This window comes from Typopeltis vanoorti, chromosome 2, assembly GCF_054136105.1.
Source record: "Typopeltis vanoorti isolate ZY-2024b chromosome 2, IOZ_Tvanoo_1.0, whole genome shotgun sequence".
In the NCBI taxonomy this organism is placed as follows: Eukaryota; Metazoa; Arthropoda; class Arachnida; order Uropygi; family Thelyphonidae; genus Typopeltis; species Typopeltis vanoorti.
In genome coordinates this window covers 184,627,561-184,650,840 of record NC_143550.1, presented here as the reverse complement: position 1 = coordinate 184,650,840, position 23,280 = coordinate 184,627,561, and the positions used below count along the sequence as shown (strand labels likewise).

General features: G+C 35.9%; 1 protein-coding gene across 1 annotated transcript in view; it reads right to left on the bottom strand.

The window, feature by feature from the left end:
- LOC150109732 (eukaryotic translation initiation factor 4B-like) overlaps positions 1–22,148 on the bottom strand; it is a 221,831-nt gene extending 199,683 nt beyond the window's left edge. The window contains exon 1 of the mRNA XM_090409900.1: positions 22,052–22,148. Within this exon, the coding sequence (XP_090266026.1) occupies positions 22,052–22,061 (10 nt within the window). The 5' untranslated portion in view covers positions 22,062–22,148. The remainder of the gene's footprint in view (positions 1–22,051) is intronic.
- Between the last annotated feature and the right edge of the window lie 1,132 nt (positions 22,149–23,280).

Sequence of the window (23,280 nt, the reverse complement as noted above, 5' to 3'; positions counted from 1 at the left end):
TATTTTCTTCTTTTGTTTCATGACAAAATATTGTTTATTATTGAATAAATTATACAGTTCAGTATAATTCAAAATTACTTAAAAATAAAATCCATTATCATAACCCCAATAATGTTCTAAAATAAAAACTATAACAAATGTTATGTCTTTAATTGTAATGTCCAAATATTTAAAGAGACGGAGTAAACATGATAAGCACTACGAACACTCTACTACTGCTGCAAACTGCATATAAACAACAGTGGAACTGCACGACGGACAGTGCCATATTACGCAAATAGCTCGCATCTCACTATGATGTGGATATGCTTGCATGCACAGCAATATGACACGGTGGGAAACACTATGCTGCTAGCATCCTTCGCCCTCCTAAGTGCTACAAGATGGATTTTTTATTATTTTTTATACAAAATAAGAGAATTATATAGGATTGTCGATGATAAAATTAAATATCACAAGCAAATAGAAATATGTTAATAAATATATTTATATATTGAGAAAAATTGGGGGTGCTGCAGTTCCGCAGTACCTATGCACGAGCCACCCCTGGTAATATTGGCACAGACACATTGGTGACAAGTATGATTTATCATATAATTCATTTTTATAGTACATTCAAAAATTGACTGCAAATTAGAAATTCCGAAAGGAAAAATTCTGTGCATGCAGTTACTAGATGTGTATGCTCTCTTTCTGACTATTGCACACGCACGTACACACACACACACACACACACACAGCTTAGAGGAAACACTGAATGTGATCTCTGAACTTCAGGTTCTTGCCACCACTACTCCCAAACCTGATATTCTCAACCTCCTTTTCAGAAACTTACATTTTGCAACATGAAATTGACAGTTCCACTCACTTGTCCACTCATACAATCCAACCAAGTCTGTAAGGCGAAGATATGCTTGATTTCACATCATTCTCTCCAATTTTGTACTGCAAACAGTTATATATCTCGATATCATTAATATAAAAAGTTAAACAATGGTCCTAAGACAGATTTCAGTGACACACTCCCAGTGAATTTCCTCTATTAGGATACTTCACTCCTACATATATAACTTGCTGATATCTATCTGACAATGTCATCTATCCAACTTACTAATCTAGCATCCAAACCCACCTGTTCCAATTGAATTACCAACCTGTTGTGTGGCAATTAGTCTTTGCAAAATCTAAGTGATGAAAAATGATCACCTTGTTATACCACATAAGTTGGTAAAACACAACTCTTTAAGCCATGCTGACAATCACAGAGAATGCGGTTATCAATCCATTTGTGTATCCTAGCTCTCACCAATCTCTTCAACAACAACTCCAGATATACAGCTTTGCCAATAATTTGCAGCCTTAGCTTTATCACCACTTTTGTGAAATGGAACACCTTCCTTCCACTCCTCTGGGACTTGTGCTGTTGCAAGAAAGAAATAAGAACTCGAGTTAAGATGTTAGGAATCAGTAAACTGAGATGGATAGGAATGGATTACTTTTATACCAATGATTTCATGATGTATTATTCTGGACATGAAAACCTTCAAAGAAATGGAGTTGCATTCATAGTTAGTAAAGAATAAAGAAAATACATTTTGGGTTACAACACAGTGTCTGATAGAATAATTCTAATCAGAATAAAGGCATAACCAGTGAATGTTACACTCAAGCAGGTGTATGCACCCACTACAGATTCGGGTGAAGATGAGGTAGAAGAATTTTACAGCAGCTTGCAACCAGTAGTATATAGTATTTAAAAAAACAGATTTTCTCTTGATATTAGGTGACTGAAATGCAAAAATGGGTGAAAAAGAATGAGGCATCACTAGAAAATTTGGTTTAGGACTGAAGCATTTGTGTTGAGAATAGCTGCTTTATTGCAAACACTTGCTTCTAACAACATAAAAGATTGTACACATGGACTTCACCTAATGGAGAATACAGAAATCAGATAGATTATATTGTTGCTAGCAGAAGGTGGAGGAGTACTGTCCAAGCAGCAAAACACTACATGATGCAAACTGTGGGAAAGATCATGAATTATTGATAGCTGAAGTTAATTTGAAATCAAGGGGTAAGAAGAAACAAAAGGACAGTATCAGATTTGATTTAGATCCTATAAATGAAGCATTCAAAGTAGAAGTCAGAAAGAAATTAAAAAGTTTGGAGAAGACAGGAAGATAATTGGAAAATAGAAGCAGCAAAAAAAGACTAAATAACGCAACAAGAAAGATTGTAAATGGTTGTCAGAAGGAGCTATTCAAATAGCAGAGGAAAGAAGAAAAATGAAATTTCTGAGAAACAAAGAAAAGATTAAACTGAGATTCTAAAGACAGGCTAGGAAAGATAAGGAAAAACATCTAAACAAAAGTTGCAAGGAAAATTGAAAAAAAAAAAACAATATTATGGGTAAAACAAGAAATCTGTTAAGAAAAATAAATGACGTCATAGAGAAGTTTATCCCTAGATTAAGAGTTGTAAAAAGTAATATGGGTAAATGTCTGATGAAAGAAGAAGCAGTGAAAAAAAAAGATGGGAAGAGTATATAGAGGATTTATATAAGAAAGATAATATTGAAGGAGAATTTGAAAGGAGAACTCCATGATAATGAAAAGTGAAGTATATCAGAAAAAAATATACTGGCCTAGAGATTGGAAAACATCAGTATTCATACCAATTCCAAAAAAAAAAAAAAATCAAATCCCAGAGATTGTGTGAATTATATAACTATTGCTTTAATTTTACATGCAAGTAAAGTTATGCTAAAAGTGATCTAACAAAGGTTGGAGCCATATGTGAATAGAGAAAAAATGCCACAAGAACTTGCAAGCTTTAGAAGTAGTGGAACTAGAGACCAAAGAGCAAACATGAGATGGATTATGGAAATAACAAGAGAATTTCAGAAAATATTATTATTCATTTGTTTAATTTATAGGAAAGCTTTTGATGGATCACAACAGACTGTAGATTGTAATGAGATCAATGGGAATACCTGAACATCTAATTTTCTCAACAAAGAGAGCATTATGACAACCATGAAGCTTCAGTAAAAACTGTATCTGGAGAATCAGACAGTGTCCAAGTAGAAGAGAGTTGTATACTGTCACCCTACCTCTCTAATATTTATGGCAAATATATTATGAGAATGGGCTGATTTAGACAAAGATCCAGCTGGAATTAAGATTTGTGGCAGAAAAATAAAGATATGCAGATGATATAACCCTCAAAGCAGAAACTAAAGAAGATCTGGAGCAGTTGATTCAATTAGTTAAGATGGAAAGTAACAAAGCCAGGCTTAATTTAAACATCAGCAAAACAAAAGTGATGGCTTCTGGCAATTTAAATGAATTTATAACAGAGGGAGATAAAATAGAAATTGCTGAAAGTTATGATTTACTGAGGTCCAGAATCAGAAATGATGGTAAATGTGAAGATGAAATTAAAAGAAGTAGTCATGGGAAAAAAAAAGCAATGTTAAATCTGAAAAAAATTATGAAAGAGGTGTAAGGCCACAAAGTAAGAATTGTCAAAGCAATAGTATTTCTAGTAGTGATGTATTGATGTAAAAGCTGAATTATTAAGAAGAAAGATAAGAAAGCAAATTGATTCATTTGAATTATGGGTGTGGAGGAGACTATTAAGAATCCCATGGACTGCAAGAATGACCAATAATAAAGTTTTAGAGAATATAAAGACAGAATGCTCCTAGGAGGCAGTGATTGCTAAACAGAAGTTTATGTACTTTGGTCGTATTATGTGAGCTGACGAATCATTGGAAAAGGCAGTTATGTTGGGAAAGATTGAGGGAATGAGATGAAGAGGAAGACCATAAAAAATTAGATGGACAACATAAAAGAACTTACCAACTGAAATGAAAGAAAGGACAAGAGGCCAAGCGGGATGAAGAGCCTTTGTTCGTAGGATCAACCAAGAGTTGAAAACGACTTGATGGCACATAACAACAACAACTGAGTCATCCTTGTGGACTGCTCAAATACTCTTTGTGAACTGATTATTATCTTTATTCATCTTATGCTACCTCCACAGTGCAACCTTCTTCCAGATTTCATGCTTAATACTTTCATTCATCCATTTGACACCTACCATATTCAGCCTTTTGACCTCTGGAATACATTCACAGATTGTTAAATCTCTTTGTCAGTGCCCAAGTGGCATTTATCTCCTTCCAACTTAACTATTCATATTATGTCATAGCTCCAAGTTGTCTCCTAAGCTTTTCATAGTCACAGACACTGCAGTACCATATGTAGTCTTTCCTCACATAAGTCTTAATATGACTAGCCAGCATCCAGGTAATCACTTCATGATCACTCATACCAATCAGAAGAAAATGCAACACCCTACTACTCAATTTTATATCTCATGAAAAGATCAGATATAAAACTCTCATTCCTCCAGCACCCTTCCTTTAGATACTGCTTAAAATAATGTCTTTCAAGAAATTCATTTTCCTTATTCTTTCATACTCTCTTCATTGCAACACGACTATAATTAAAATCACCCATAATGATCACTCTTACCTTGTTGCATATACATTTCTTAATCACCACCCTTTATTTCCCTAGCCCATAGCAAAATCCAATTAAATATCTCTTCCAGTCAAACTCCACCTCACACCATACTGCCTCAAAACTGTTGCCACTAATGCCCTCTGGAATCTCTTCTACTTTAGGACATAATTCCTCCTCATCAGCAGCAGTGCAGCTGATGAGAGCAGCAGGGGAATACTGTCCACATATCCTTTCTATCCTCGCAAAAACATTATACCTTTCCACATCTATTCCCATCAAATTATTATTCTTATTACACACATAATTCCATGGAATCTCATCCTTAGACTTATCGAGGGAAACCCAAAACATTATCCCAAGCATTATCTAACATTTGCACAATATCTATCATACTTCGCTTTGAACTTGTTTACAGTCAAGGCACGCACACACATAATATGGATTCTGGCAACCTCTAATCATTCATCTCTTCAAACAAAAAATCTAGTCCTCACACTCTTACTAACTACACTCTTGATCAATTTCCAAGGGTAACTCATGTTTGGAAAAATTTCCTCTGTGTTAATCTTATAAAAACTCTTCAGTAATCTGTATATCTCAATCATATTGCCCCTTTTCCAGTTGTCAAACAATTTCTCTAAGTTACAAATCTTCAACCTATCCTCATAAGGTGCATTCCATAGACATACTACTGACTTGGTCACTTGCCTCCTCATCCTAAAGAAACCCAGGTAACCAAATCTGTGCGCAGTTCAAGATGGGGTCTCATCAAAGTCCAATAAATAGGTATAATAATCTGCTTATCTCTGCAAGTCAAGATATTCTTCAGTAACCAAGCAACCTGATGAGCTGTTTTAGCCACTTTTGCAATATGCTCTCCGAACTTCAACTGCCTATCTGCTAACACCCCCCAAATCCCTGGCTTCATTTTCCTGGAGTACAGTTCCATCAATATGGTGCAAATCTGGTGTTCTATTCAGCCCAGAATGCATAACCTTATACTTGGTCAAACTGAACTGATTCCATTCTTCTTTTCCCATGAAATGTGCAGCTATAGATGCAAGCAAATCCAGTTAAGCGTTCTCCTGAGTGTGAAGAATTGTCATACCTCTTAACAGAAATAATCGATAGCAAGCATTTCTTATCCATGTTCAACTCTGTATGCTTTATAATAAATTTAGTTTAATCCTTTATCCAAGTGTGTGCAAACAAAGTTTGCACCTGAAAGTATCTTCAGGACTAGGGTAAAGTGGTACAACACCAGGCGACTCCTTGTAAAGGTGGAGCACGCTACCAACACTTCTATCTCAGTATCTCCCATAATGCAAATGAGATAGAAGTGTTGGTAGCTTGCTCCACCTTTACAAGGAGTCACCTGGTGTTGTACCACTTTACCCCAGTCCTGAAGATACTTTCAGGTGCAAACTTTGTTTGCACACACTTGGATAAAGGATTAAACTAAATTTATTATAGTCTGACCAAGTGAAAAATAAACTTTCAACATCTGTATGCTTTATATCCAGCTTTTGGTGGATGTTTAAACATATCATGGCCAGTGAAGTTAAATAAATCAGTTAAGACACGGTCTTTCGTGTGTTTCTTAAATATACGTAGCAATATTGTAAAAGTTCGATGCAGCAGAAATTTTTGTCCACCTAGCACATCGACCTTTTACTGAAGGTCAAATCTAGAGAACGTGTAAATAATTGTTTATTGTGTTATTTCTTAGTGTTGTTTATAGAATATGTACAACCCAACAGGGATTAGTTTAATCCTTACAAAAACAAAGCATGTAAAATTGAAAATGCCAATGGCAACATGGAGCAGTCGGGAAGGCGTTTGATTCCTGTTTGCATAGTCAGTCACAGGTGGCCTTCAAGGTCAGAGCAGAAAGGAATGAGTGAAATCAAACAGGAATTCCGCAAGCCGACAGAATGGGATTAAGAACATAAGAGAGGATAGCGGCGAAAGTTCAAGAAACCAGCTATCACGTGATATTGTAAGGGGGATCCAAAACTGAACCCAAGGCGTGGAATATGAAGGAGATATAAGCGAGGAATTGGGGACGGATAGGAATCGACACCCAGAGAGATAGTCACCTAGTTAGTGAACCAGGAGGAGTTGCTGCCCAGATGCGGAGAGAATCTGATGGAAGGAATCCAGAAGTTGATCTGCCATAAAGCCGTTTGAGTCTAAAAGCATGGATGTCCCGAGGCGAACAAGAAGGGAGAACGAAATGTCCAGATGCTATTCTGCTCCTACAGAGTCTATGAAAAGCTGAGGATCGTACTCTCGCCAGTTTTTCCACACCGGAAAGTTGTCCCTCTCACCTCGCTTGCTGACCCGACGAAGCCGCTGGTACTCAGTGAACTTCGATGTTAAGGATCCTAAAGCCCAGAGCAAAAAATAGGAACATCAAATGCCGTGACTGATAGAAATAGCCGATGCATCAATAGAAGAACATTTCACGTGAGTGTAATATCATTTGTTATAAGTTACGTGTGCTGTAAGAAAGATATAATAATTAACTGTTGAGATTTATAGAATAGGATAGCCAGAGAATAACTAATGCACTCTTTGTCACAGAAATTAATAGTTATGTGTAGAGCAGAGTATAGCTAATTCCTGAAGAGTTACATGGGTTTTAAGAATGATCTGCAACTTGTAAAAAGTTAAGTCTGTGTTTTGATATAATTGATAAATAAATGTATGTTCTGATAATATAGATGCAGTTTAAACTAAGGTACTAAAGTTCATGTGATAAATTAAGTAACATAATTCTGATTTTTAGTGGAACCTGTGGCATAGTAATTAAATAATAAAATAACATGCAAAAACCACAATGAAATCTTTAATTAGTAAAAAGACAGATATTTCATACTAAAAATAATAGTACATCTTCAGTGTCTGTAACAGACACTGAAAAAGGCGCGCAGTAAAAATTGTTACTGCGCGCTAGGAAATAATATAAATAAATTTAATCTATTAAGATAAATGGTTATTTTACATAAGATAAAAGTCTCCCAGATCTTTGAGAGAGACATACAGTCTTCTATTTAAATTCGGTCGGTGTAAGATAGTTTCACAACTTTCTTTGAATAAGCGTTCATATTTGAATCTGCATCTATGGAGGAGAACTGCTTTATCCCACTGGACACTATGAGTAGAGCCAATACTGTGCTGCGCCAGACCAGACTTCAGAGGTTTGTTATAATCAATATAATATCGATGTTCTTTTACTCTTTTTTCCAAAGAACGGCCAGTTTGTCCAAAATAAGAGACATCGCATTCGCACAGTATTTGGTAAACGTCAGCCAAAGATAGAGAAAACAGTTTATCCTTTGTAGAAGGCTAATAAAGAAGAAATTTTGTTGATAGGAATATATGTTGGAATCAGTTGATACTTTTTCAGGATTCTACCTATAGGTTCTGAGATTCCTGGAATGTACGGAATAGGAACTCCGTGGACTGTTGAAGAAACTATAGGTGTTGGAACATAAGAGTCAAGTGTCTGTTGGATTTGATTGGAGTTGTAATCATTTGATTCCATTAACTTTTTAATGATGGAAAAGTTCTTGTTGTAAGATTATTGGGGAAGAGCAAACTTTATGTGCTCTATGAATTAGAAATTTAAGAATGCCAAATTTTTGAGATGTGGTGCATAGACGTTTTGTGAATGTATCTGCCAGTAAAAGCGGGTTTTCGAAAGACACTTGTAGATAAGGTACCAGAAGACATTCTAGTAAGGAGGATGTCCAAAAATGGTAAAGTACCAGAGTTTTCTTTTTCCATAGTGAATTGGATGCATGGGTGAAGGTTATTTATCCATTGTGTGGTGAAGGCTATTTATCCATTGTAGAAAAGTGGAAAGTTCATCTTCAGTGTGTGGCCAAACAGCAAAAACATCATCGACGTAATGGTACCAAAGAGATGGTTGAGGATGAATGGATGAGAACATAGTATCTTCGAATTGTTTCAAATAGTAGTTTGCCAAAGGTGGAGACAGAGGGCTCATGGCAGTACCTTCAATTTGTAGATTTTGTTTTTCCAACTGAAATAACCTCAGTGGATGACATATTCGAATATCCTTGCGATATCTGGAGGGTAATCTTCATATAATGAATTGAGGATGGTTGAGATGGTTGAGGATGAATGGATGAGAACATAGTATCTTCGAATTGTTTCAAATAGTAGTTTGCCAAAGGTGGAGACAGAGGGCTCATGGCAGTACCTTCAATTTGTAGATTTTGTTTTTCCAACTGAAATAACCTCAGTGGATGACATATTCGAATATCCTTGCGATATCTGGAGGGTAATCTTCATATAATGAATTGACTGTGTCGGTTAATGGGATATTGGTGAACAGAGAAATGATATCAAAACGGACTAATATTTCAGAATCTGTAATTTTTATATCCTTGATTTTTTTCAAGAAAATCTGTTGAGTTTTTTATATAGGATCTGGAATGACCAGTGAGAGCACTTAAGGAACATGATAATACTTTTGCAATCCGATAAGTTGGAGAGTCAATGCAATTTACAATAGGTCGTACAGGACAGCCTTCTTTATGGATTTTTGGGAGTCCATAAAGACGAGAGTTCTTCCAAAGTAGGTGCGTATTTTAGCCACAATTATGTAAAAAACCATTTATCTTAATAGATTAAATTTGTTATTGCTATTATTTCCTAGCATGCGGTAACAATTGTATTTTAATAGGTGATCCACCGAACGTTTGCCTGTATTACATTCCTATTACTGCTACTGAAGACGTACTGTTATTTTTAGTACGAAATATCTGTCTTTTTACAAATTAAAGATTTCACTGTGATTTTTACGTGTTACTTTATTATTTAAGTAACATAGGTTAACTGAGTGACTGGAAAGGATTGACATGTATTTTAATGAATCAGGTATTTGCTATTAATATCTTGTTATTGTTGTGATACCAGAGGATTTGACGTGCGAGATATTAGCTTAGAAAAGTTTTATCAATTAATGGAATAATCAAAAGGATGTTTGTTATAAGGGGTATTTAGATAAACTGCATGAATTTGATTGATTTGAGATTTAACAGAGGATAGTTCCCCTGCACCTTTTGTATTATATATTTCTTACTTAGCATTCATTAAATAAGTCCTTTGAATTTTTACAATAATTTGTTGACTGATCTTATTTCATCACAATGCATTGATCTGAAATAAACCGAGCCTGTAAGCGAGTAATCACTAGAATCATACTAGAGAGAGAGAGAGAGAGATGCCACGACTGTTAAGACTTTTTGAGATTTTGAAATTTGGTTAAATCAGTCTGCCGGAAGTTTTCATAATTTCTAGTACCAATCTTGGGACATGGAGGCACAGTCAGAAATTAATATAAATATCCATGGTTCTCAGGTATAAGAAGTACTGAATCACTGAAGGTAGTATATGTAAAGGGACCACGAGTGAATTGTAAGAAAAAGAGTATAAACAGAAAGGAAACGATAAAACGAAACATAAAATATTACAATATATCATCTGATCCAAACAATTATTTTGATTCATTCACTTTTATGTCCTCTTTAGTGTTTGTGTATCACCCAGGTTGGCATATCACTCAACGGTATAAAATGTAAAGTGATCATTAAATAATTCCGCTAAGTCCACAGTGGCTACTACACTGCTGTTACCAACCACTAGTGTCATTAACTAAGTCTGTTGGCATCTTCAGGGTACATAACAGACTTAGTTGGTATAACTTAGTTGTTTATCACTAGTGTCATTTTTCCTCATACTTTCCACATAGGAAACCACATCCTTACATTTCCCATTGGCATGAATGGCCAATGACCTCGCACTGCTAATAATAATAAAGACATAAAAACTCTGATTAACAGTAAATGAAATGATACAAATGACAGAAACATTGTAAAAAGTGTCATCATAACAGTTACAGTTCAATGCTGCTACAGTATAGCTTAGTCAATCTACAAATGGCTGAGGACTTATGACCCAATGTATTAGTCTTCTCCATTTGTCTCTATCTTCTGTCATTCTAAGTGCATCCTCCAACCTTAATCTAGTAAGAGCAGGAATTTGATCTAGTCATCTCCCATTGAGCCGGTCTCCTCTTCTTCTTCTTCCAGTTCCTAGCATTCTAACGGCATGATGAGTTGTTAATGTTCTCTCACTTTCTTCTTGAGATATGTTGAAATTATCTGAGGATTCTTCTTTCCACCATGCTGCAGAGACTCATTTCAAGACGTAATTGATCTCTGATGCTTAGGTTGGTTTTTTCTCAGTCCAAGGAACTCGAAACATCTTTTTCCAAGCCCACAATTCAAAACCACTGATCTTTCTTAACGGCTTTGTTCAGTGTCCAAAACTCTGAGACATAAAGAACCACAAAGACTAAGGATCGAACCAGTCTAATTTTTATGTTGATAGATATTTGCCTATTCTTCCACATTTTGGCAAGCTGAGTCATTGCAGTTCATCCCACTGTAATCCATCTTCTTAATCCGTCCATAAGACTCCCATTGCAGAGCGCAATGAGCCCAGATAGATAAGCTGATTAATTTTATCTATGCTTGTAAGCAGTCCTGAAGTATTTCCATTATGATTCTATCTAGGGTCATGTTTTACTGACATTGATCTTGAATCCATATGTCAAACTATGCCATTCTATTCTTCCAAGGAGTTCATTCATGTCTTTTTCATTTTCTGTTATCAGTACTATGTCATTAGCAATCTTAAGTTACTGATTCTTTAGATGCCTATTGATAAGCCTCTATTCCAGTCATCCAGAGATCTCTTGAAGATTTCCTCGCCATAGAGACTGAAGAGTCCAGGAGATAGTATACATCCTTTCCTTATTCCTTTTTGTAAACAGAACCAATCCAATAATGTGATGCCAATTCTTACTAGTTTGGTTATTGTTGCAAAGTTCACTTATCAGATGAATATTGGATTGCCAATGGATGTTCTGTGTACAAGCAGTGTGAATGAATTCGAGAATAAGTATGATAGCTGTGCGTATAATGTGTGGCCTCATTCAAGAGCCCCTGGAGGTCTCTCTTTATTATTATTATTATCATCAACATTTGACCTCCATGGAGTTAGAGACTCGTCATGGGAGGTACTCACTATTGCATACAATGCTCATCCAACCGCGTCTTAAACTGATTCAATGTGTCCACATCCACAACACACTCAAGCAATGCATTCCACCCTCCATGCAAAGAACCTGCTTCTCACTACTTTGCTTACACCCTCCTTATACAGTTTCCAGCAATTGTTCTTGCTCTTGTTCTACTCCCCTCTCCATTCTATGAAAAATATCTTCCATGTCTACCTGATAACTTCTAACCAGCTTATATGTCTCAATCATATCTCCCCTCTTCCTCCTATTAACGAGGCTCTGCACTTACATTCTCTCAATCTGTCCTCATACTCCACATTCCAAAGACCACTGACTATCTTTGTGAATCTTCTCTGTACCCTTTCCAACATATCCTTGTCACCATGAAAACCTGGTGACCAAATCTGTGCACAATAATCCATATGAGGCCTAATCAAGGCCTTATACAGTAGCATCATAACCTCTTTATTTCTGCATGTCAAGGCCCTCCATATCATTGCCATTATTCGATGTGATGTCTTCACAACTTGTACAATGTAGCCCCTGAATTTCAGGTCCCTGTCTACCATCACTCCTAGACCTCTCATCTCCTCTACTTCTGTTAAAGTTTCCCCACCAAGTGTATACTTTGCATACTATCATTGCTTACTAAATCTCAAAACCTTACGCTTGGCAACACTGAACTGAAAGTTCCACTTACCTGCCCATTCATGCAATCTATTCAAGTCTCTTGTAAGGCATTAACATCAGCCTGACTGTGCATTGCTCTCCTCAGTTTTGCATCATCTGCAAACAGCTGGATATCACTAGTTAAACCCAATCCAATATCATTAACATACAAATTGAACAACAATGGCCTCAAAACTGACCTCAGCAGCACACCACTGGTGACCTTTCTCTTTCAAGATATTGTAACCCCATATACAACTTTCTGATACCTATTTGACAGCCAGTCACTGATCCAACACAGATGTCTGTTATCTAATCCATCTGTTTCAATTTATTTAAGAGCTTGTCATGTGGCAGTCTATCAAAAGCCTTTGCAAAATCCAAGTACACCACTGTATATGCATCTCCTCTGTCCAAGGTATCTGTCACCTTGTTATAGTACATAAGTAAGTTAGTGAAACATGATCTCCCCTTAACAAACCCATGCTGATAACCACAGAGAATACTGCTGTTATCAACTCATTTCTGTATCCTACTTCTCACCAATCTCTCCAGGCCCTTCACCACAACCCCAGATATACAGACCGGCCTATAATTTGAAGCTACAGCCTTATCACTGCCTTTATGCAGTGGAACAATTTTACCCTCCTTCCACTCCCATGGAACCTGTGTTGTTGCAAAACTCTTATTAAACAGGCATGCCAATGCTACTGCCTAGTTTCCTGGAACAATCCCTTAAGAGGCGTTGTGATATGTCATCAAATCCTATCGCCTTATTAACATCAAGGTTATTTATTTCCTCAAATACCTCCTGCTCACTCACAATTAAGCTATCCTCTCCTATGTCCTCTACACTTAAGTTCCTCATGATTCCACCCTGATCAGGATGAAACCCACTTATAAATTGATCACTGAATACCTTAACAATGTCTTCTGCAGCAGTTACCATTCTACTACTTTCATCCCTTAACTTCATCTTTCCATGATCATTCTTCCTCCTACTTGCCACATATCTAAAAAACTCTCTAAGGTTTTTTCTTAGCCTGATTTGCCAATTTCTGCTCATACTCTATTTTTGTTTTCATTACTAAATGAGTCGCTCTCCTGGCTTGTTCTTTATATTCTTCATGTGACTGATTACCATTATTCATCTTGTACTTCCTCCAAAGTACTTTCTTTTTCCAGATTTCATGCTTAAGCTCCACATTCATCCATTTTACACCTATCTTATTCAGCCTTTTGGCCTTTGAGATACATTCGTACATTGATGCTGTTATGTATTTCTTTGTAAGTTCCAATACAGCATTTACTTCTTTACTGCTCAACTCCTCGTTCCATGTTATAGCTCGAAGTTGTCTCCTATGTTTGTCATAATCACCAGCCTTATAATTCCACATATATCCTTTCCTTGCAAAAGCCTGTATATGACTAGCCACAACACAAGTGATTACTTCATGATCACTTTCACCAACTGGAGGAAAATGTGAAACCCCTCTAACAATTACATCCTCCGATGAAATGATCAGATCTAGAACTCTTGATCCTCGCATGCCTTCCTTTACGTGCTACCTGAGATAGTTATCTCTCAAGAACTTGAAAAATTCACTTTCCTTATTCCCAAATGCTAACTCTTCATTCCAATCTTCCATAATCATTATCCTTCCTTTGTTCACTAATCGAAGTTTATACATTTCTTCATCACCCTCTTAATAATATTTTTTATACGATCCCATATACGAGAGGCCAACAGACCTATAGGCACATCAGTGTGCCATGTGTGGAATACAAATGGGGACTGACGGACTTTTACTGATTTTTTTTTTTTTTAAGCTGCAGGTTGCAGTTGTTTGGGGAATACTTCATGAGAAAGACTGTTTCGGAGGAGAGAGGTGGACGGAATAAATGAGAAAGGAGAAAAGCAGGTTCGGTGTATTTGTAGTTACAAAGCAAAGGGGTGATGGGCAGATGCTGCTCTTGTATTAACAGTGCAACAGAATATGGGGGAATGATTACTAAAATAAAAAGCCAAAAGGCTTATGTTTGGCGATGCAAAACTATATAAGTGAAGTGGATATTAGATTCAGCATTATTTCAAAGCCAAATGTAGAAACTATAAAAGTTTTGTACAGTAAGTTGACCAGAGAGTTTACAGTAATACACTCGCCAGCATTCATGAGTTGGACTACTTAGAAGACATAAGCACTGCCCAATCGTCTATATTTTTGTCTTTTATTAGTTTCATTTTGATAAGGACTTACTGATCTGACAGCTGTTTCGAACTGGTTGGTTCTCCTCAGAGATCAAGTAGAAACATTAAGAGAGCAAAAACTCTCATTCAGTACTAAAGAACTCGAAATGTCAGAGAAATGTATTTTTCATAATTCATATTTTTTGTACATTTCTCTGACATTTCAAGTTCCTTAGTACTGAATTAGAGTTTTTGCTCTCTTAAAGTTTCTACCTGATCTCAGAAGAGAACCAACCAGTTAAAAACAGTTGTCAGATCAGTAAGTCCTTATCAAAATGGACTAATTAAAGGCGAATATATAGATTGCTTGGGCAGTGCGTATGTCATCTAAGCAGTCAATACTAAGGCAACTCGTGAATGCCGTGGAGTGTATTCCTATAAGCTCTCTGGTCAACTTTACCTTAGAAAACTTTCATAGTTTCTACATTCAGCTTTGAAATAATGCTGGAGTAATGATGATTGCCAATTCACTGCTTCACATGGCCACTGCCATGGACCAGTTATGCATAAAAGATTGTAGAGACAATGCAGAACAGATGTTAGCTCTGGAGCACAATGTTTCAAAACAATTGAAAATCTATCATCAGTAAGAGAAGATTATTTGGCATTCAAGTTATTTAGAAGTTTTCTGATATATTTTTGTTGAAAAACTACAGGAAGCATGCAGAGTTTGGATTCTGGTATGGTATGAGGTGATTTTCCTTTGCCATCTATGCAGAGGAAAAGAGTGATCCCAGGAGGTCAGCTACATCTTTGGGTGAAGAAATAGTGATACCATCAGGATGAAAGAAAGAGAGAGAGATATATAGGTGGGAGTACAGGTGAGTAGAAGTCACATCCAATGGCCTTAGCAAGGAAACAGAAGGCAATGATTCCATTTGAATAAGTTGCTAGATTTCTGTTGTTGGCCTTTATAAAGTCTGCTGATGACTGATTTCATATGCTGTGTGCTTTGCTATAGGCAGAGTATGAAGCTGGAGTTCTTGATGTGAACATGCAGTAAGCTGAATTTTTTAATTCAAATGCTTTAATACACTTTCAGTACTCTTTCCTCCATTTCAATAGTTTTCTACTACTGTGAGGTCACTGCTTGTTCAATCTATTGAAATAATTACTTTATTATTCCATACATCAAGGATATTTTAATCTCCAGTTTTCATTTCACCTTTACTATCTCTGATTCCTTTTACAGTACTCTTTCCTCCATTTCAATAGCCTTCAAAATATTTTACCACCTTCCTGATATTTATTTTCTTTGTTCTTACAAAAGACTTCCCATGACTTTTGTCTAGCAAGTTTTACACATTGCTTCACTTTCTTACACTTGTCATTGTATTCTCTAAGACCACAAACTGAATCATTTGCCCAGAACTTTCATTTGCTTTCTTTTTTCCTCCACTGCATCTTAAACTTCCTGAATGCAATATGGAGTTCTGACTTTTCTATCCTTGCAGACAACCTCCACATAGCCTCTGTGGCTGAATCAATCAATGTTTTCTTCAAGGTTTGGCACTGAATTTCCACAGTTTGGTTCCTGTTTTTAAGCTCATTTTTTCATGAATAATATTTGTGTATTTTAGTCTACAGTTCACATCTGAAGGCTGCTCAACTTTCATTTGCTTTAAAACTTTCTTACATGTTCTTCTTTTCAATATGAAATTGTGCTCAATACTAAATGATCACTTCCAATTTCAAATCCTCTGTACACGCTCGTGTGTCCTGCACCAAGGAGAAAACACCACTATCAACAATAACTTAGTCAATGAGACTTTTCTTATTCCTTGCCTCCTCTCTCCATGTGAATTTGTGCACATTTTTATGTTGGAAGATGGTGTTAGTCATAACCAGTCCATGTCCTGAACAGAAATCTGACAGGTATTTGCCATTATTATTAGCTTTGCTCTTTTCTCCAAACTTTCCCAAAAAATATTTTGGGAAAGTTTGGTGAAATCATTTCCTACTCTGCTATTTAGATCCCCAACAAGGACCAACTTTTCCTTTCACATAGTGTCAGTTGCTTTCTCTAAAGCCTCAAAAAATTCTTCCACTTCTACACTAGTAGAACCTTCTGTGGGACCATAGGCACAAATAAGTCTCTTTGTCCAGTTCCCCATTCTGATATTTACCCACATCACTCTACTTCAGACTGCCTGTCATTCAAGATTAGCTTCATATTTAGTGTTGAATACTATGACTACTCCTTTTCCTTGATTGTCATTGCCTGAATATAACATTTTATATTTATTGCTCAGAAAGATCTCACTAGTTTCTGTCTTTTTTGTTTCAGTCACCTCTATTATGTTGATCTCGTACTTATCCAATTCCTCAGCTAGCTCCATTTCTTTGCCATTCGGGCTTCTTATGTTGATAGCACCGATCTTTAACTCTGGTGATGTTGAGTTGGGATGTGTTTCAGGATTTGTTCCAGTAGCTGACTTTTTGCTGTTTGCTCTGGTTCCCTGGCGAAACAACGGGGCCCTTGTTAAACCAGGCAAAACCCCAGCCCGCATTAAATTCTGTCTTGTACCATCATTCTATATTTTGGTTTAAGCCAATAAGAATACAATTTGGTCAGCTAAATCCCAAATTGCCAGCCCATCCTCATTTGTTCAGTATCCAGGTAGATATCTAACAGGGTGCACCACGAGAGGGTGAGGATTGAACAATAGGTCAGAAGCCCTGGTAAGTTCACTGCATTCCTTTCCAAAGGCTATGTGGATTTCTCCTCTCAGTTATACAGCTTTGACCCTTAAGCACCCCACTTTTTTTTCATAATCTAAGAATATAATGAATATTTCAGAGCAATTCTTTGTTTCAATTAACTTCTTAAAAGTAAAGACAGATCAATACATGGGCAATCCTTTCTAAATTTTTTTTCTTCTAGATATTTTCTCATATAGTTGTTTAATTTCTTACTCAGATATTCAGAATTTTATATGCTGATATATGAGTTCTGTCTGTTTCCAGTTCATTTACACAATTAATCCAGCTTTCTCATATAGTTATAACTTCCCTTTTAGCTGGTATTCTAGAATAATTTATTTTTACTCTTTCAGAAGATAATTATTTGCTATAAGCTTCTTCATTTATACTTTTTATTATTATCTATATATTCATTGCAATTTCTGATGCCCCATTTTTCTACCATTCCCCTGCCCCACCAAGTTGTTGGCTGCTTTCTTGTGCTATCTAAACTCTTCAATTCTATTTCTAATAAATTGCATTCACATTTTTTTGTTCAGTTAACTAGAAATTTGATTTTAAATACTTTTTCTAATGGCTTGTCTATTTTCAGTCATTTTGGAGATACCAAACATAACTGTCAATTTTTAGGGAAAGACAATGTATACTATTACATTATTTAAAAAACTTTAATTAATACTTCCTATATTTCAGTAATGTTACATTACCATCTTCAGGGAACATAAAATTAATGGTATGTACACACAGGCACTAATACTGAACAAATATGGCTGAAAACAGCAATTGAATTTGGTCCTAGAGTCCTAAAAGGTGCCACCTAGTGGGCTAAATTGGGTAATGGTCTTGGCTGATGTTCTAAGCTGATTTTCTACGAATGCAAGCTTCCCATATTTGGGGGTCTCATGAATCCATATTTGTTGATTGGGGAGTTTTTTTAGAGTTGAGGCTGATTCCAGGAATAATCTCTCATATTTATACTTGCTGTGGTGTAGTAAGGTAGTTTTCTTCCAGCATATTTTGTGGCGGGTGTCCAAAGCATGGTGAGCAAGTCCTAAGTGGCTGTATTGGTGGAAACAGATATAATCCTTATGTTCAGATATCCTGATATTAGCTGTCCTGCCTGTTTGGCTGTAGTAAGACAGTTTGCAACTACAAGGGAACTTATATACTTCAGGTAGGTCTAGTGGAAGTGGCTGGTCCTTGGGGGAGCAGATAGGAGATGCCAATTTTTTATATGGTTTATAACAAGTTGTCAAGTCATATTTTTTTAGGATTTTTGTTAGCTTTCAGAAGTACCCCAAATATAAGGAATAGTGATAGATTTACAGTAGTCCCTGTTATGGAGGAGGGGGGTTAATTGATTTTAATATTTTTGGATTTTAATGGGATTGTAGCCATTGGCAACAAAGGTGTTAAGAACATGGTTAAGTTCAGTGATAAAAGCATTGTTATCTGAACTGATTAATTTTGTCCTGTTATATAGGGTTTTTATAATCCCATATTGTTGGAAAGGGAAGTGATTGCTGGTGAATGTATCTACCTGTATGTGTAGGTTTTCAGTAAACAGAGAAAGCCAAGGATCCATCAGGCTGGCATGTAATCAGAGTGTCTGAACCCTGGGATGTTGATTGTCTAAGTATGATAAGAAGTTGTGGAGTATGTCCAAGCCATGTGACCATAGTCTAAGCATAGCGAACACATCATCTACACAGTGTAGCCAAACAATAGGTTTAAGTGGAGCCGAGTTTAAGGCTTTTTCTTCAAAGGTCTCTGTAAAGAAGTTGGCCAGAGGTGGAGAGAGTGGAAAACCCATGGCTGTCCCCTCTATTTGTTTATAGAATTTTCCCTGCCAAACAAAATAGCCTGAGTTCATGGTAAACTGAAATAGGACTGAGATATTTATTGGGAGGAAATTTGGCTTGGATGAGGTCCAAAGTATCTTTGAATGGGACATTGGTGAATAAAGAGGAGACATCAAAACTGACCATTATGTCAGTGTGTTGGAGTGAGAGGTTTTCTATACTGGCTTTAAAGTGGGCTGAATTTTTTGTGTGTGAAGGTGTGTTGCCAGTATACTGTGTAAATGTTTGGCTAATTTGTATGTGGGGGAATTAATGCCATCCACAATGGGACATAATGGCATATTCTGTTTATGGATTTTTGGAAGTTCATATATTCTGGGGTGTCTAGAGTTAAAAGGTTTTAGTTTGTTAGTCACTTCCACAGGCCAAGAGAAGTAACCTTCTTAAGGAGCCTATGGAGTGTTCTGATTTGGGAGCTGGTGGGATCATATTCTATAGGGAGGTAAGCAGACCAATCTAATAGTAAAGAGGAAAGCTTACTTGTGTAGTCAGTTTTGTTTAGAAGTACAGTGGAATTTCTCTTATCTGTTTTAGTAATTAATATTTTACTGTTATTTTTTTATTTCCTTAGAGATTTGAATTCTTCTTTAGATAGGTTGCTTTTTGGAGGTTTAGCTTGGGTAAGAACACTGGCTATATCTAGTCTGATATATAGCCAGTGTTCCGGCTATATATCAGACTCAGACTCCAGAAACCTCAAAAAATGGATGCATGAGACTGCCCCAAATATGGAAAGCTTGCATTCTTAGAACATCAGCCCAACAGTGAAGACTACTACCCAATTTAGCCCATTAGGTGGCTAAATTGGGTAGTAGTCTCCAGACTACTACCCAATTTACTCTAGGACCGACTTCAGTTGTCTTCAGCCATATTTGTTCAGTGATAGTGCCTGCATGCACATATCGTTAATTTTATGTTCCCTGAAGATGGTAATGTAACATTACCGAAATACAGGAAGTATTAATTAGTTTTTTAATTAACATAACAGTATACATCGTCTTTCCCTAAAAATTGACAGTTATGTATCACCAATGTATAAGTTTATCTACAATGATTTGTGTCTAAAATCCTGACATTGGGGTTTATTTATTATGTAATAAATATAACTAACAGATTTAAGGCCTCTTGCTTCTTCCCAGTATCCTGGTAAGCAAGCAGCCTTAAAAATCTGTTATACTCATAAAGATGTAATCCTTACAAGTAATAAAAAGCATTTACTATTTTCAGATTATTAAATAGGTCAATTCAGTGTCATTCCTTTCCTTTAGTGTTATACGGTGATCAGCATTCGTTTTACACAAATTATAAACTCTAGAACTGTTATAAATAATTATTTTAATTTCCCGACATTTTAACCTTCATATTTAATATGAAGGTCATGGTTAGGATGACCTCTCATTGCTTCTGCCTTTGTATCTCCACTACTGGGCCTGGCTCCCACTGACGAGACCTCAATAAAGGTCGAAACCGGTATGGGTAGTGGCCCTTGCCTTAATGCATAGCATTACACATATCCACAAGGAGATGTGCTTTGCATTATGGGAGATACTGAGATCGGAGTGATGAGATCTTTCCCCACCTTTGCAACGAGTTGCTTGGTGTTGCACTACCTTACCCCAGTCCTTAAGATACTTTCAGGTGCAAACTTTGTTTGCTCACACTTGGATAAAGGATTAAACTAAACTTATTATAGTCTAACCAAGTGAAAAATAAACTCTCAACTTTCCGAGTGCTGTATACATTCAATTAACAATTACATTAAATCTTCAATTTAATATAAACCAAAATTATCACTCAGCATTTTGAGCTTCACATTAAGGTCATCATCTGGAGTATACACATATATATATACATGTGTATACTCCAGATTATGACGTGAAGCTCAAAACGCAAATGAGTGGTTATTTTGGTTTATATTAAACTGAAGTTTTACTTTAACACAGTAGTTTGTTTCCGTAATTTTTATAATGAACTTGGTTAGGTTTGACCATTTAAAATAAAATAAAGGTATCTTTGAAAGAAACAAACTGCACAAAACATCTCTGATAGTTACAGTGTAGCATTGATATTTTCATAGGAACATGGGGAAAGGGGGAAGAGAACGAGCATAACAACTTGACCTTAGAAAGGGAAAACCATTCACACTATTTTTTTTTTTTTTACATAACCATTTAAAGTGTCTCTTTGCCATAATATTTGTAATGCACTATAATGAAAAGACAACAAACTAAGAATTATAAAATTATAATTGTCAAGAAATGTAAAACAGTTAATAATGCTATATTTCAAATAACGACGGGCGAATAAAAAAATAAAATTTTAAAAAACCATTAACAAAATTTTTCGTATATGACTCATAATATACAGAGTAAAGGAAATTTCAATGTTTCTTAAAATATAAGCGAAACAGAGATATAATATGCGAATAAATCAAATATCGGCGATTTTCCCAAACTTCCTATACTACGATAAAATATCACAACTATACAGCACGAAAATTAATTTTCATCAGAAAAAAAAAAAAAAAAAAAAAAAAAAAAAAAAAAAAAACATCAGTTCACGCGCACATTCTAAACAGATTCTAATTAACGAACATCTCATTTTAATGAAAACTAGTTACAGCATGGCAGCATACTCTTAAATACTTCATTATGGTTGCAAAAATAAATCACACGAAAAATGTGTCACAAGGAAACAGAACAACTAAACATCTAAGCCTAATCACGATCCAAAAATAACAGTAAAACACGCAACAACTGAAAATATGCTATAACATGAAAAACTGTGGATTCAAAATTGAAATACATATATCATATCAACAGTGTCTAATCTGTGTTTTTTACCAACCCGATCATGATAACTTAAAATTAATGGCAAATTTTATCCGTATGGATAACCCATTCCACGCTACACTTACCAGACGCCATCTTGACAATACGGAAATACAGTTAGCCGCTAAATCCCGAATTAAAAAGAGATGGATGCGAAGACCTACAATGCGCTTAAGATCCGTTAGAGGTAGTTGTCATAGTAACTAAATTCTGCAAGATGGACAATAGTTTCATGTCATAACTAGTGTAAGCAATGAGATTGGACAAAATACGGATCGTGTAATAACAATACGTGATGTCACGCATTATTTATAGATCACGTACATAAAGAAATCAAATAAATAAATAAACAGAAAGGTTTATTGATATTGTCAATAAATTATATTCTTAGATAAAAAGCCAAACAGCTATTTTTAAATGAATCCTGTATCCAAGTGAGAGCAAACAAATTGCGCTTGAAATACAGTATCTGGATAACAAGGCTATTCAAATTAAACATATTTGGTCGTTTATATTTAAAATACAATTTTATTAATACTGACCAATTTAAAACGAACTATATTAAAGTCAACCAGTTTCGCCAGCACATTGTCTGACTTTTTCAAGGCGTTACTTAAAGACATGAAACCTAGTAAATGCAAATTGAAAAGAACATAAAAAACGTTGTAAACCAACTAGTAGCTAAGGTTACAGGTTCGCTTGACAGAGAGGATTGATTGTTCTTATTCATTATCACGCATGCGTGTTTGTTGTAAACGTGTAATGTGGTTACTGGCTAGCTATATTTCAGATTGATTAAAGAGAGGATCAGCTTTTTCCACGAACTGTTGAGAATTATACTCTGATTTCTGCTGAGGTTTACGCAGGTCATTGACACTATTGTGGCTTCCTTGAACAAACGATGTCTGTAGTCGTCATCGAGATATGGCATGGAGCTGTTTTGCCAATCTATCGTGTAGTTAGACGTACAGAAATGATGTGCTAAGCCAGAAGAGATACTTCTGTTGTGGTTTACTTCACCAACATGTTCATTTTGTCTAATTTCTAAACTTCATGAAGTTTGTCCGATGCAGGCAAGACCACGGTAGCAGGGAATGTAACGTACTCCTGGATATTTGTAGAGAGGTACCTTATCTTTGGGGGATTCTAAAACTTGTCTGATGCTGGTGGTTGGTTTGAAGACCACTCTGATGTTGTAGGCTCTTTGTATTTTGGCTATTTGATAAGAAATTGACTTGATGAAAGGGATCGCTACAGTAGAAATGTGCTGAGAGTGTGATTCTTCTTGTCTGGGGTTGTCATTGTATAGATATTT